Genomic DNA, 14,724 nt, shown 5'->3' with positions numbered 1-14,724 from the left:
AACCAGTTAAAAGATGCTTAAATTATCTGTGCTTTTTTTTATATATATAAATTTGTTTCATAGCACTGGATTGCTTAATATTCTTTTAATTCTTCACAGTGAACCACATGCACGGTTTTATGCAGCTCAGATAGTGCTAACATTTGAGTACCTCCATTCATTAGACCTCATCTACAGAGATCTAAAGCCTGAAAATCTTTTAATTGATCAGCAAGGATACATCCAGGTATGATATCCCTCATGTATTTAGGGTGTGGACTCTTGTTTCACAGTGAAGGGTTAGTTAATTCTAGCAAATGCGTTTAGAATAAATGGTCTAAAGATGTTTGGCATGTTAGCATTTACTCAGGGGGCATTAAAATGCTCTACTGCTTAATAACAGGTAAAATCAATGGATTGAACTTTTTTCTGACTATGAAGTATACACAGTTTCACTGTCTGCACTTGAACAAGTTGAGATTTCCCTTGGGGACTGTGGTGAGGAGGAGGTGATTATATGGCTCTGTTCATCTGACCTATGTTACGTCTGCCCTAGAACAAGAAGAAAGGTGTCCTAAAATGTCTTGTTCTCTGCATTGTCTATGTAAGTAGCTGAGGATGACCAGGTTAGATGTCAACATCTACAGTATAGTACTTAATTCCAGGTAGATGAATCCCACCCTTGGAGAATCCTAACCTTCTCAGCAGATCAGATCAGAATTGCAGTGCTGCAAATGACTTCTTTGGTTTTACAATAGCTTCTTGGCACCTTGTCATCTTCCTTTTAGTTCTTCTGTTTATGATCAAAAAGACAAATGGGAAGGTGGTATACAGCAACTGGCACTCCGCCTTGCAGTCCTTATACTATGAAATCTCTTCTTTCCTCATTGTGTCACCTTTAGGCATGGCAAAATCTAACAGGAGTATACATAATAAAAATGTTTATTGAGAGAAGCGGAAAGGATTCGTATCTTGTCTTGTTTATATTATTAAAACTGGCAACTCTCTGTATGCAACAATATGTTTTTATGGTGGTGGGCAAACGACAAATGGTAATAGGTCCAGCAGTCAGTCTTCCCACGTGAGGTACATTAGTTTCTGCTTCTGACCAGAGAGCGAGTTTTGTGTTCATACTGCAGTTTTGTGTTCATGCCGCAGCTCCAACTAAATTTTGTTTAGAAACTCTTCATTTTTTAATTTTAAAACCATTTCTGTTTGTCCCATGCCTGCAATATATTTTTCTTACATAGACTGACACACATTCACAAACACAGAAATGATTATTTGCTGACAGAAACAAGTCTGTCTAGTCAGCATGTTGCCCTCTCCATTCAGCTGCAGGTGTGACTGCTGTTGTTCCTAAAAAAAAAAAAAAAAAAAAAAAGTAAAAGCTGCCTTGATAGTTTGGCATTTAGCTTGTTTAACTGTCTATGTGACCTTAGTGTATCAGCAACATTGGCACTGGCTATTGCATAATTAGCAATGGATTATCATTATGGTACAGTATGTTTTCCCAGTGAATGATTTGAAAATGATACCAAGAAGGAAGAAACAAAAGAAATGGATTGTTAAGCAAGCGCAGACTTGATAGGTTGAAACGGATCCCAGAATTTCACATGTAACCTGCTGGTTTCCATATGTATTCCACAATATGGTCCTGGAAAAAACTCAGAATGATGAAAAAGCATGAAAACTGCTGAGAACTTACTGCAGAAAACATGACAAGTGGAATGAGGAATCTATAATGGACAAGAACTTGTCATTTGTAACTACAGTTACTGCTATATTTCCCCCCAAACTCCTCAGAGAAATAAGAGGGGCATTGGTGATGCTTTCAAAGATATCAGAAACAAAAGCTACTGGAAGACCTCTTATGTTATCTTATTCCCACACTGTTCTTCCATGTAATCTTTATAATACTTATGTGCCTCTATAACACATATGAAGTTAAAAACCTCTGACTTTAAAAACTCACTGATCTCTTGACCCTTTTTGTGATTCGTTTGTCAACTAAAGGAAAATATAAATATCTTGTTCCTATTCACATTCTTTAAACTTTTAGCAGTATAAACAGTCTGATATTAAAAGTATAAGAAGAAAGTATTAATACAATCACAGTACATATAGAAGATTATCAAGTTGTAGTTCCTGCTTATATTTGATATTCTAAATGGAAGCTCTTTAAAGGGAGGGAATACTTATTTTATATTAGTTATTTATTTTATTATGAGAAACACATTTTATCTGAACTAAAAGCATCAGGAGAAGTTGCTATGTAAGATATATCCAACTATGTGATAATTTGCATCTCAGGCCACATACTATTTCTATATATAAAATTGCTTTCCAGAATATTTCAAAAAATACTTAATTTTAAATTCTGCTACCAGGTCACGGACTTTGGCTTTGCAAAAAGAGTAAAAGGAAGAACTTGGACGTTATGCGGGACTCCAGAATATCTGGCACCTGAAATAATTCTCAGCAAGGTACTTCTTCAGTTCTATGAATAATAATTGCCAGCCATGCATTTGATGTAGTTAAAAGGTGTCACCTAATTATTGAGGGGTGAATAATTGCTGGTAGCTCAAAAATCAAATCTTGACAAGTGAACTCCTAGTGAAGTACACAAAATGCAAAGTTGTACTGTAAGTGTTAACAGACCATAAGAGGATCTCCAGAGGTAACAAGAACTTCATGTTGGATGAATCAGTGGTCATTTCAAAAATACTTGCAGTGTTTCATATTTAAAATACTATACATGAAATCAAGCATGAAAAAACACTAGTTTTGCACAAAGAAATACATGAAGTCTAATACTCACATTGTGTTTGAACATAGAAGAAATCTCATTTATAATAAAGCTGTACAAGGAAAAATCGTTATAGTTCATGGAACTGCTTATGCTATTCATAATCATGTTAAATTATGCATTTATTGTATGTTTTAACTAAGTACCCTTTCCAGGTCTTTAAAAGAAAACAGAAAATTATTTTGCTTTAGGAGAAGATGTTGGTTATTTGCAGCTTTTTTGGCTGCTTTTTTGCTAAAGCAGCAGAGGAAATTGCAATGTCTCTACTACAAATTCTCTGTAGTTGTTTTTTTCAGGAAAAAAAATGAGTCTCACCCTTGAGCTTTGTGAAAGATCTCAAAAACACGCATGAAATTGGTTGGATTGGTGGGGTTTTCTGTATTTTTTTATATCAAATAGAAGTTGGTAATGATTATGTGTTCAAGCTTTAAAGATCAACTCATAAATGTCTCTAACAGCTTATTAAACTTCTAAGCTGATGTAGTAGGCAGCTAGTTTACTAAACATGAAAATGAATGTTCTGATATGTGGTTAATCGAGTCAAGAGATGAAGGTGTATAAAATAGGAAGTACTGTTATACTTAATGAAGTATCCCTCCTAAGCTTTGAAAAGAGCTTCAGTCATTCTGTACCAAGATTATTTTGATTTTTAAAAATTACTAAATAAAAATTTAAGAGTTGTCCCCATTTGTCACTTAACGAGTCTTGTCACATCAGTGTAAAGGCATAACTGAGATTCAGCACAGCAATGTGTGCAAAATGTTTCACTTTCATCAACTGTACTGCTGTTGGAATATGAGACCTTCAGTTTGTTTTGAATTAGGGTGTAAGTTCTGTATTAAACAAAAATGTATTTGCTTTCTTCATATTTCATAGCCACATGTACAAAAAATCTTAAACTATGTTACAAATGGTGCTATGATGGTATTTCTCGTTTTACCCAGGGTTACAACAAGGCAGTGGACTGGTGGGCATTAGGAGTGTTAATCTATGAAATGGCAGCTGGGTATCCCCCATTCTTTGCAGATCAGCCAATTCAAATTTATGAAAAGATTGTGTCTGGCAAGGTAAGTGAAAACTCTGTATGTTTTTGCAAGCATGGTTTGTTTCTCACTGTGTTTGCAGAACATGATTTTATGTGGAGTTGATGCAGAATTCACTGGCTACTAGACTTTAAGTAATTTGGAAAGAATATGGTACAAATTTGTAATGAATATTTCTTAAGTACAGACATGGTTACAGTAATAATAAAATCAAAGCTTTAAAAATCCATGTTTGGTACCTGTACAGTTCCCTGCCTTCACATTTAAAATGCAAGCTATAATACCCCAATGTCTGTGAATTTAATATTCTTTTATGCTTGGATAAAAATGATCCAATAACTATTAACAGCTACTTACCTGTATGTTTAATTTGCCAAGCTATTTTTATTACAGAAATATCCTTGTAGCTTTTGATAAGCTCTAAAGACTTTCCATAATTCATAGTAGGTTTCTTTACTTCTGCAGCAACAATGTCTTGTAGATCAAAATATGTTTAATGTTCTACTTTGATTGTTATGTATATTTTTAAAAATAGTTTCTAATTTTTCACTCATATTCTTCATGAATATCTCTTAGTGTGTCAGGACGCATGATAAGGTGATGATTCTGTTGTTTCCCCTGCCAGCCAGTGTTATCTCTGTTTCTTTGTGCTCACATGATGTGTTATGGTGTTTCTCTTCCTTGTTCCTACATCAAGATAATGCTGTTTCACCTGAATGTATGAGAATTCACTAAGATATGTTATTTAAAGATGTATTTATCTTCTATTCTTAAAAAAAAAAAAAAAAATCAATTTTCTTCTACTTTGCTTTTGTTTTTACTGTTGGTCTTTTTGTTGATCTTTTGTTGAGTCCATGGATGAATGGTTGTGGAAATGGCACTGGACATGAACTCCAGAAACTCTAACATTCAGTTCTTAGCTTGCAGTATATTTCCTTTATAATCTTAAGTTAATCATTTAATCTGTCATGCACTTAGTTCTCTACTTAGAAACTGGAGTTTATATTTCCCTACTTCTCAGGTGTCTAGGTAATAAATTCATTAAAACCTGTTAATTTTTCATGTATTACAGTACAGCCATATTGATATGTAAACAAGCAGTATCCTTGATTATCAGACCTCTTGGTTTCACAGCATGTTTTTATGCGAAATAATTTTGTGTTCCACATTTACATCATAACTGATTGGCTGAACATAAACGTGTCAAATGCTGAAACTGTGGTTTGACAAAAACAGATTTCTGTCTGTTCCTTTCCCCTTTCTTCTCTCTCCCATGTCAAATGGTGTCAGCAGATCTTTTGCTAGTAAAACCCTATGTAATTACATCCTATGATTCATCTTCAAATATGTTGTAGCCAGGTTAGAATGAATTGTATTGGCAAGTGACTCATTTGTGTGCTATCTTCAAGTAGTGCTGTATTATTTATCTAAATTTTTTGATGCTGGTTTAGTTAGTTATCAGAAACAGTTTACAGTATAGCGTAAAATTTCAGATTGAATTTTCAAATAGGATGTTCAATTATTTCAGAGCAGATATACATATTTATAAGCTGTATATATATGCCATTCTATACTATACCTCCTCTGCGTGCACACATGTATATACATATTTAAATGGATATATGTATTGTGTATGATATGTACATAAGGTGTGAGAATACCTTGAAAACTGATTGTGTTGGTGTGATATCAGTTAGTAAAATTTAAATTTAGTTTTTATATCATTATTATATTAAACTAATATTTTCCCCAATTCAATCAAATCTAGAAACTTTCACTTCAAAAACTGATAAATGGGCAAAGCAATGCTATTGGTAAAAGCTCTGTGAAACAGATACACATGTGCAACAACAATAATCTCTTTCCGTGTATTCAGACTTTATTTGTGTTTAGAAAAAGACTAGAAAATGGGACCAGTGTTTCCTTTTGTGTGAACAATATTTTACCTCACAGAAGTGAAGAATCAAATTTGTATATTAATGTTGTGGATGTTTATTTTAGGTAAGGTTCCCATCACACTTCAGTTCAGACCTGAAGGATCTTCTAAGAAATTTACTCCAGGTAGATTTGACCAAACGATATGGAAATCTCAAGAATGGTGTAAATGACATAAAGAACCACAAGTGGTTTGCAACTACAGATTGGATTGCCATTTATCAGAGAAAGGTAAGAGGCTTCTTGATCAAACTGTTATGAATTTAAAAGGGGTTTAAGTCAAATTTCTATTTATTTTGTTTATTTTGCCTTACTAAATCTGTGAATTTTAATTAAACTGAGAAAAGGAGAAAACCATTTAATATTAAAGACGCTGAAGATTGATTGATTTATGATTGTTTCTTTTTGGCATTTTATCCTGGACCTTTGTATGTGCATGTTCTCCTGTGTTGTGCACTAGTCTATTTCTGGAATATCTCAGAGTGAGCCATCTCCTGCCTTTTTATTTAACCCCTGCTATAATGGCATCTATAAATACTCCTCCACAGCAGAGAGGAATCTGTTTTCCTTTCCAAGTAGTTCTTAGCAGTCAGACTGTGCTTCAGTGTGGAGAAATTAGCCAAAGCCTAGAGTACCGCTTTTTCTGCTGAAGTGGCATTCTCCCTTTTTCTTGCTTTATCTGTGATTGGGTCAGGATCAGATGTAGTGTGTGTCTACTGAGGAAACCTTTTATTCTGATGCTGCATTGTAATTGACTTCATTTTCGTAAGCTGTGGCAATGGTAAGAACCCTGCTAAATGCTGTTTTCTGGCATTTTTAGAATGGTTCTCTAAACCTGACTTACCAATGTGAATTGTAATGTGGCTTTTAAAAAGTCCATGCTCAGTCTGCACTATGAACTACAGACCTGCAAAACAATGAAAGTTAAACAGAGAATTGGGAATGTTTTCAGAGCAGGAGGAGCCATTGCCAAATCAGAGCACATTAGCTCCTGCTTGGAAGAGTGAAGCAGAGCTGGGAGAGGAAGCTGGGGAAAGGGATGGGGATGATCACAATGCAGCCTGGCTCTGTCACCCATTAGCTCCAAAGCTCCCTCTGCCCGTGGCAAAGTCGAAGTCGAATATCTGAAGATTAGTGAGTTACTGAAAACAGATTCCTAAGAAATTATTTACTCTCTTAAGGGCAACTTCTGAATTCTTTTTTTTCCAATAAACAACAGAAAAGACTAAAATAACTTCATTAGTGCTGTCCCAGAAGAATCATGTGGAGAGATCATTTTGTGTTCAGATATTGGTAAAAAGGTTAGAGCTGAGCAATACAAACGCTTCAAGGAACTGGTTACCATCACTGAAATGCTAACAGTCTTGACTGTACAGGCTTGAACTTGCTGCTCTAACAGAAGTATTTTAAAGGCCAAACCTAAATACTAACAATAGTTTATAAAAAGAAACTGGTTGTTTGGCTACACAAACTGACAGTGCAGTTGTTATAGTATTCGCTAATGTATTAATTACTAGAAGAGAGGGTACAATTAACACATCTGATGTTCTTTGTATTAAGTATAGATGTTTTAAGGAAAGATTCCCCGTTGCAGAATTGTAATTTTCTGCTCTCTGCTGTCTTAATGCCTGTTTACAAGACAGCTTTAAATGCAATAGATTTCATTCCTGGGTATGCTGTTTTGAGACACCCAGGCCCCGTAATATTAAAGCAGAAGTTGGCATTGCTAGTGTACTGCTGTAGAAAACCATTTTCTCAAGCCTGAATATATCTGTGCATTTGACAGGATGTGCTGTCTTTACCAGGAGGATTTTTACTTTCCAGTGAGAGAAGAGGATTAAGTTACATATGATTGGAAGTAGGAGGGGGAGAACTAAACTTTGTTCTGAAGTGAAATTAACATTTGATTCACAGTTGTCAATGAGATACTAGGGCTTGTTAACTTATATTCATACATCTAGGTCTGCACATTCTTAGGCTGATTTTATTTGTGTGCCTTAACTTTAAGTTGGTTCACTGTATTATCTGCTTTCTTGGCAGGATTTGAGAAGTAATGGCAATCTTGTTATGCCTGTTATCACAGTGCTAAATCTAGAGGTATTTTGGTGATTACATTTTGTGTGCTTTTTTTTTTCTTCACAAATACAGGTAGAAGCTCCATTCATACCAAAGTGCAGAGGCCCCGGAGATACCAGCAACTTTGATGACTATGAAGAAGAAGATATTCGTGCGTCTCTAACAGAAAAATGTGCAAAAGAATTTGCTGATTTTTAGTAGGAGTAAGAGGACAAGATGACATCAGGGCTCACATTGGGATCTTTGCACTCTTAATAGATGAGGTGGAGCTGAGACCATCATATGTCAAAACAGTTACCTAGTTACTTCATTCCACAAAGCTGACTGAGGTCTTTATTGCCATCTTCCATGTGTGCAGTTTGCACCAACCCTTCTAACTAGGCACAATTAAGCAAGCACTGTTTGTGCAGTAACACAGAATAATAGACCACTTTCCTACTTAACTTTGGTTTCTGTCGTTCTTTGTTTCTGTGTATTGTTCATTTTCCCCCTTTAAAATGAAGTAGTTTTTTACCCAAGAATGCTCCATTTAATTTTGAATAATGTATTATTTGTGTGAGTGAAATGGAAGGTGTTGCGGCTAGTGTGATTTAGACTGAAGTGAAAGATAAATGTTGCTTCTAGTCTGTGCCAGCCAATAATTCTTGTCTGTCTAGTGTCTGATGCTACAATTTATAATATTTTTTTTAGTAGCTCAGACTAAACCTAGCCAACATTTTTAGCATTTTTGAAGGTAGTATTTATCGCCATATAAATGTCTGCTAAATTAACTTAAAAACATTTCTTCCTGGAGACTGACCAAAATTAAGTAGAATCAATTGGATGGCTTAAGTAGGGGACAGTAGCTAGACCCCGTGCCTTGGTTTTCTACATCCCTGCAGTTTTCGTCACTGCCTCCTTCCTTTTTATTTCCCACCTAGGCAGTAGGTAAATTGCCATAACCAGACTGTACCATGGAAAGCTTACAGTCTCAAGAGAGGGAGTAATTCCACCTGGTCTGCATTTTGGACCATGTTTAACCAAGTCAACTTACCAGCATTTCAGTTGGCCGGTATGAAATGGCTTTTTTAAGAACTTTAACCCTAAACTCTTAAAGGAAGTTTTGGTCAGTATTGTAGACTCATTTTGATTTTTTTTTTTTTTTAAAGCCAATGTTTGGGCTCCCAAAGTATCCTTTGTTTCATGCCTTTTTTGAATTTTTTTTTAAAAAAGGCATCCATTTAGAAAATAAATAAATAAAACAACGCAAAAAGGAAAACGTGCTCTGCCATTGGCTTATGAAAAGCAAATGGTTTAGCAAATGCAAAATAATGTTCTAGATGCATTGCTGGATGAACACGGTTATTTTTTTGTTAGCTGTTAAGAATAAGAGGTTATTGCCAAGTTTTTATTCTGGTATACTATATTAGTAAACTGAGGATGGAGTACTGCTACAATCATTTTCTTTTTTAATTACAGCACTTCATTCGCAAAGAAAAGAGACAAAGTTTAAAAACTGCAACAGCTGAGTTTATTTTAGTTGCGTTGTGTCTTCATTTCTAACCTACTTTCTTTCAATCAGACAGAATGTATGGTCACACAGGTATAAATATTTGGGCTTAATTATGTTTTGTATACTCTCACCAACTGACTTAAAAGGTATTGCTACCATGTGCTAGCTTTGGGCACTTTTACACATTTATTTCAATGTTAATAATCAGTGGCTCAGCACTTTTTTGAGGGTTGCTTTTAAACTTACTCATAGTAGTTTTATTTGTACACTTGATTCTGGCTATCTCAATGACCTGTCTTAAAACAGCACATCTAAACAGTTTAAACTAAACTCATATTTTATGATAAATTTACATGCGTACACGGATGAATTGTTTTTAATAAAACTGAGCTATATTGATACATAGCCATTGTATTTGTTTGAATGTCAGTGCAGATGCACTGACACTCCTTCCTTTTAAACTGTATGAAACTCCTTTAAGAAAAGCCTTTGTAGACATTTTACAAAAAAGTATGAAACGTACCATCAAACATTCTGTATGTTTAGGTTGTTGAGCATTTTTGCACAACGTCATTAGGAGGCTGACACTGAATGCAGTCTTTGTCCACCCATATGTGCAAGGAAAGTATAAGATACTTCGCTGTAGCAAATTTTATGTAACAAAGATATATCGTCACATTAATAAATTTAAAGAAATCCTTTGTATGAAAATGTTAAAAAAAAAAAACTTTTGTATTTCATTTAGACCAAGGACATGCTGCTGTATGCTAGCTGTATGCGATAAATTCTACAGTAACTTTGTTGTCGTTTATGAACTTTAAAAGATTTTAATAAATGTTGGAGATCACAATTTGATTCTGTTATGATTTTAATTTTTAATCATTGCATAATTCTAATAAGATTCAGAGATTTTTCTGTTTTGTAAAATATTGTAATCATTCATCTTGCGTGTACAATAAGACAAAAGTCTAGGAAATTGGTTCTGACATGTCTGTCTGATATCCAGATTAAATTCTACGTGGGCATATGTGGAAAAGTCATCTTAATGCCATGATATTATGCTATTTTTTAATTTTATGAAAATCCTGTTAGAAAGTAAAATGCTTTTCCAATATGGCATAATAGACTTCAGTATGGAAATGAGATTCTATTTTGGAAAAGGAGGGGAAGTGTGCAATTTCCAAGGCATTAGTGCGTACATTTGACAATGTGAGTATTATACAACCCTCTCATTTAAACACAGTCATAAAATATAACTACAGAATATTATGTTACCTGTATTTAATTTGAAAAATCCTTTTCACAATATGGAAAAATTGTATATCTATGACAGTAGAAGCTTGTTAATTTTACACATTTGAGGAATTAAGTGTTGAACTATATGGTATATTTTAATTGTACTCTAGTTGTATGTAACTTTCATTTCCAACATAAAGGATTGTATCTCATTAAGTAAATTGCTTTTTTATTATCTTGTCAGTTGCATTAAAACCCTTATTTTTAAATCCTTTAAAGTATTTTACTAATTTTTGCAAATAATTAGATGTTTTTAAGTGCTGCAATAGTGTGCAATATAGTAAACATTTATATACAGAAGTGCAAATTAAATTATGTACAACACCCATGCTGCTTCTTTGTGAATCAAAATGTTGTATGATGAGTTGTTGCATCTCACCACACACTGCAAATAGGGTTTGAAAGCAAGATGAAAAGGTGAGGAAACATACTGCATGTGTTAGTTGGGACCCATTAAGCTTTACACTAACTAGGATGTTTGGAGAACATGGTGTGGATTAAAGGCACTATGAGAAGTCAGTGAGATGGACTTCTTAGACAATCAAAAGGAAGCAAGGTGATGATTATCTGCAATATTGTTTGTCTTCATATTTTCACATTCAGACTTGATGCTTTTTATTAAAAGATAATTTTGCTTGTTTTTAAATTGTCTGCAGATCCCGCTGTACAAATTTGTGCTGTCTCATTGTGCTGTGAAACAATTGATAGAAGTAAAGACTGTTAATGGTCTTGGCATTGTCTGTCTTGAGGCTTTTTCTGCAAGTGTTGTTCTGAGAGGCTCCAATACCTGCTGTCTGTAACGCAGCTCTTCCTCTTCCTGCTTTGTGAGCAGAGCTTCGACTCTTTGCTTATGCTGTTGTGCGCCTACTTACTGTGGTTTTGTGGTTTTCTTGGTTTCATAGTCTAAATGCAATATTACATTTTAAAGACCTTTGTACTTTTTCTAAATATAATCTTTTTACAGTTCTTAGATCATCTGCTTTTACTAAAACTCACATACAAACACAGCATGTCAAGCAGCAGGTATGAAGGTGTCATTAAAATCTGTTCTTCTAATTTGCTGCACTTGAGGAGTTACCCCAAATAGGAATTTGGAAAGAACCATTCCATAAGAAACTGGTAAAAATGCGATTTCATTCTTAGACTGGGATATGTATAGCTGATATAGATGGGGGGAGGGGGAAGGTTGTATTATGAGCATAGTTTTATAGATGTAGATCTTGAACACATTTTGAAAATGTTTTTGACAGCTTGAGGAATCAACTTATTTGAGACATCTGACTCAAGGGGTTAAATGTATGTGCCTAAAAGGGTTCTATGAGGATGTTCAAATGTCTAAGTAAATATTCTTCTTACATAGGAATTATATCAAGTGTTTAATTTTTTTAGAAGGATAAGACAGGTATCTCAAGGCAAGATATGATCTCAAGATAGCTTCCCTTCCTGGCTTTTGAAGTTGATGATGAATGAATAAAAGTTTGGTTAAATCTGAGGTCTAGTCATGCTTTTAACCTTTTGTTGTTATTGCTTTTCTAGACTGCGAAAAGGGATGTCTGCCTGAAAGTGACTTACATATATTGAATATGTGGTTTATTCTTGTAATTCCCCACTACACAAAGTGGGATAATAGCAGTTTGAGGCTTCCTTGAAACCATTTGGATGAGTTCCCTAGACACTATTTCAAAAGTTATTGAAAGTTATTTCGAAGTTCCTTTAGAAGTTTTACAGTCTGGATGTCCTGTTCCCTCCCTCAGCAGGCCAAATACAAACGTCTTTGCAAAAATGTATGTCCGAAAACTGTTTTTACTTGGCTCTTTGTTTTGTATTTTAAAAGCAATATATTTGCCATGTTCATTTGCATTAGCTCATGGTCAATGAAGCATGTGAGAAAGACCCAGTGGTGGACTTACACATTCCTAATTAGTGCTCAGGTTACAAGATTTCAATTTTTATAGGTAACATGACAGCAATCCAGTATCTAATTAAAAATTCTCTTCTTTGTGTTGAGAAGTAGCCTGTCTGAGAATGAGACATCTTTGCTAAGGACAGCACAGATAAAACGCTTCATTCAGCACATGGACATGACTGCAGCACAAAAGCTCCTTGGGATGAAAAGTCCTTCTATTAGGAAGGAGTCTGATGGCAGAGGTCAGTGATCTGTTCCCAATGTAGCAGCTGCTTTCCTGTGCTGGGAGATACAGAATCTTCTTGCTTTGCCTTTGCTTCCAAGATGCTGGGAAGACTGGAAAGGACACTGCCAGGGGTATAATAACCCAAGTGGAGCAAGGTCTCAGCCTGGTGTGTAGTGTGGTACGTTCCGAGTCTGTCCAGTCAGATTGAAAACTCCAGAAAATAGTGGTGAGTAGAACAATAAAGAGAAAACAGATTTTCTCCCCCCCCCCCCCCGATGTCCCCACCCCAAAATCTGGATGCAGGAGGTAAAAAAGTATTGTTGCTTCAGCAGTAACTCAGCAGGCCATTCACGGTGCCGTTTACATATTTAATGTAAATTTCCTGATGATTGGAAAGTCACCGTTTAAACTAGGAGAGTGTTCAATATTTTCAGAGTTGAGTGTCTGCAATAGGTTCATTCAACGATGACATTCCTCATTCAGAAGTGAGGCTGAGTGCTAATTCTCATCCTCTGCTTATGGGTTTGTCTCTGGCAAGGCAATCCAGCTTTGCCAAGCCAGTAACTTTTATTCAGTCAAAATCATTCCCAGTCATTGCAAAGGACTATTTTGACAAAAGAGAAGCAGCAGGTTTTCTGGTAACTGGTGGGGAGAGGGAAAGAAGCAATTTAGCTTACTCAAAAACTATGTTTAGGTGATATCCCTTAAAATATTGATAGATTCAGAGGCTGTGTACTACCTCTTTGTCAGAATCACACTCAGCCAAGTGTGAAATCTACTTGTGGGTAGCCTGTTTTTAGTTATGAGTCCTTGATTTTAGGGTTCTCTTTTCATGTATATGAAAAGCACCATAGGTGATTGTTTTGATTTTTTTTATAAATTAACAAAATTAAAAAAAAAAAAATCATGTCCAAAATTTGAGTTTTTTTCAGTTGCTTTCTTTGCAGTAAGATCATGCATAATGAAAAGGGATGAAATTAAAGCATTTGTATTATGTAAATATCTTGTAAATAGTGAATACTTCAAATGGCTTATAAAATACTTATATCTTACATGTGTATATTTTTCTAAATATGATGATTAACCTTTGTGGAAAGGAATCTTCTGTAAGAAAAAAAACCAATTCAATAATCCTACTGCTACTGCCAGCTTGCCAGTCCTCTCTAGTTCCCTCTTTAGAAAGGTACTGTCAAGGGAATGTTTTCCTTACTTTTCTTCCTCTCTGCTCTCCAGCTGGGTTAAAATAACTTTCTGGAATTTTCTGCCATCACAATAATTAAAAAAAAAAAAAAAAAAAAAAAAGGCAGCTCTAACACTTAGTGGTGTATCAACACTTTAGTCTACACGGCTGTACCACAAGAATCTTCTTCTGCGGGAAGTTTTTTACTGTGTATCTATATTGTCACTTTGAAAACTATATATATCAATGAATCATTTAGGCTGGAAAAGGCCTCTAACATCTAGCCCAATCTTTAACCTAGCACTGCCAACTCCACCATTAAACCATGTCACTAAGCACTACATCTACACGTTTTTTGAAGACCTCCAGGTATGGTGACACAACCACTTCCCTGAGCAGCCTGTTCCAGAACTTTACAACCCTTTAAGTGAAGAATGTTTTTCCTAATATCCAACTTAAATCTCCCCCACCACAACCTACGGCCACATCCTCTTGTCTTATCACTTGGTGCCTGGGAGAAGGACTGATGATACACAGCTATCTAAGTAACTGTTGAACAAAATTAATGCTTTATTGGGATGTACTTTTCATTTCTTTCATCTTTACTTTCATCTTTCTACTTGATGTATTGCATAAAGCAGGGATCTAGGTGTCAGGACTCAAGCTATTAAAGGTAGGTTTATTATGTTGTTTTGCTCATCCCGGGTGTTTCCTAGCCATTAGCTGTGTGTTAATTGAGGTTAAGCAAGTTGTCAGTGCTTAGAAATTAGTTGTGCAATATG

General features: G+C 35.1%; 1 protein-coding gene across 4 annotated transcripts in view; it reads left to right on the top strand.

The window, feature by feature from the left end:
- The window catches only part of PRKACB (protein kinase cAMP-activated catalytic subunit beta), a 67,978-nt gene extending 56,615 nt beyond the window's left edge, over positions 1-11,363 (top strand). For all 4 annotated transcript variants that reach the window (XM_035333174.1, XM_035333173.1, XM_035333172.1 and 1 more), the window contains 5 exons: positions 100-226; positions 2,370-2,465; positions 3,733-3,855; positions 5,833-5,997; positions 7,915-11,363. In XM_035333174.1, coding sequence (XP_035189065.1) covers positions 100-226; positions 2,370-2,465; positions 3,733-3,855; positions 5,833-5,997; positions 7,915-8,040 — 637 coding nt within the window. In that variant the 3' untranslated portion in view covers positions 8,041-11,363. The remainder of the gene's footprint in view (positions 1-99; positions 227-2,369; positions 2,466-3,732; positions 3,856-5,832; positions 5,998-7,914) is intronic.
- The last annotated feature ends 3,361 nt before the right edge of the window (positions 11,364-14,724 follow it).

The sequence above is a fragment of the Oxyura jamaicensis genome, chromosome 8 (genome assembly GCF_011077185.1).
Source record: "Oxyura jamaicensis isolate SHBP4307 breed ruddy duck chromosome 8, BPBGC_Ojam_1.0, whole genome shotgun sequence".
Lineage (NCBI taxonomy): Eukaryota > Metazoa > Chordata > Aves > Anseriformes > Anatidae > Oxyura > Oxyura jamaicensis.
The sequence above is the reverse complement of the archived record's forward strand: the minus strand, read 5'-3'. Positions and strand labels throughout refer to the sequence as shown.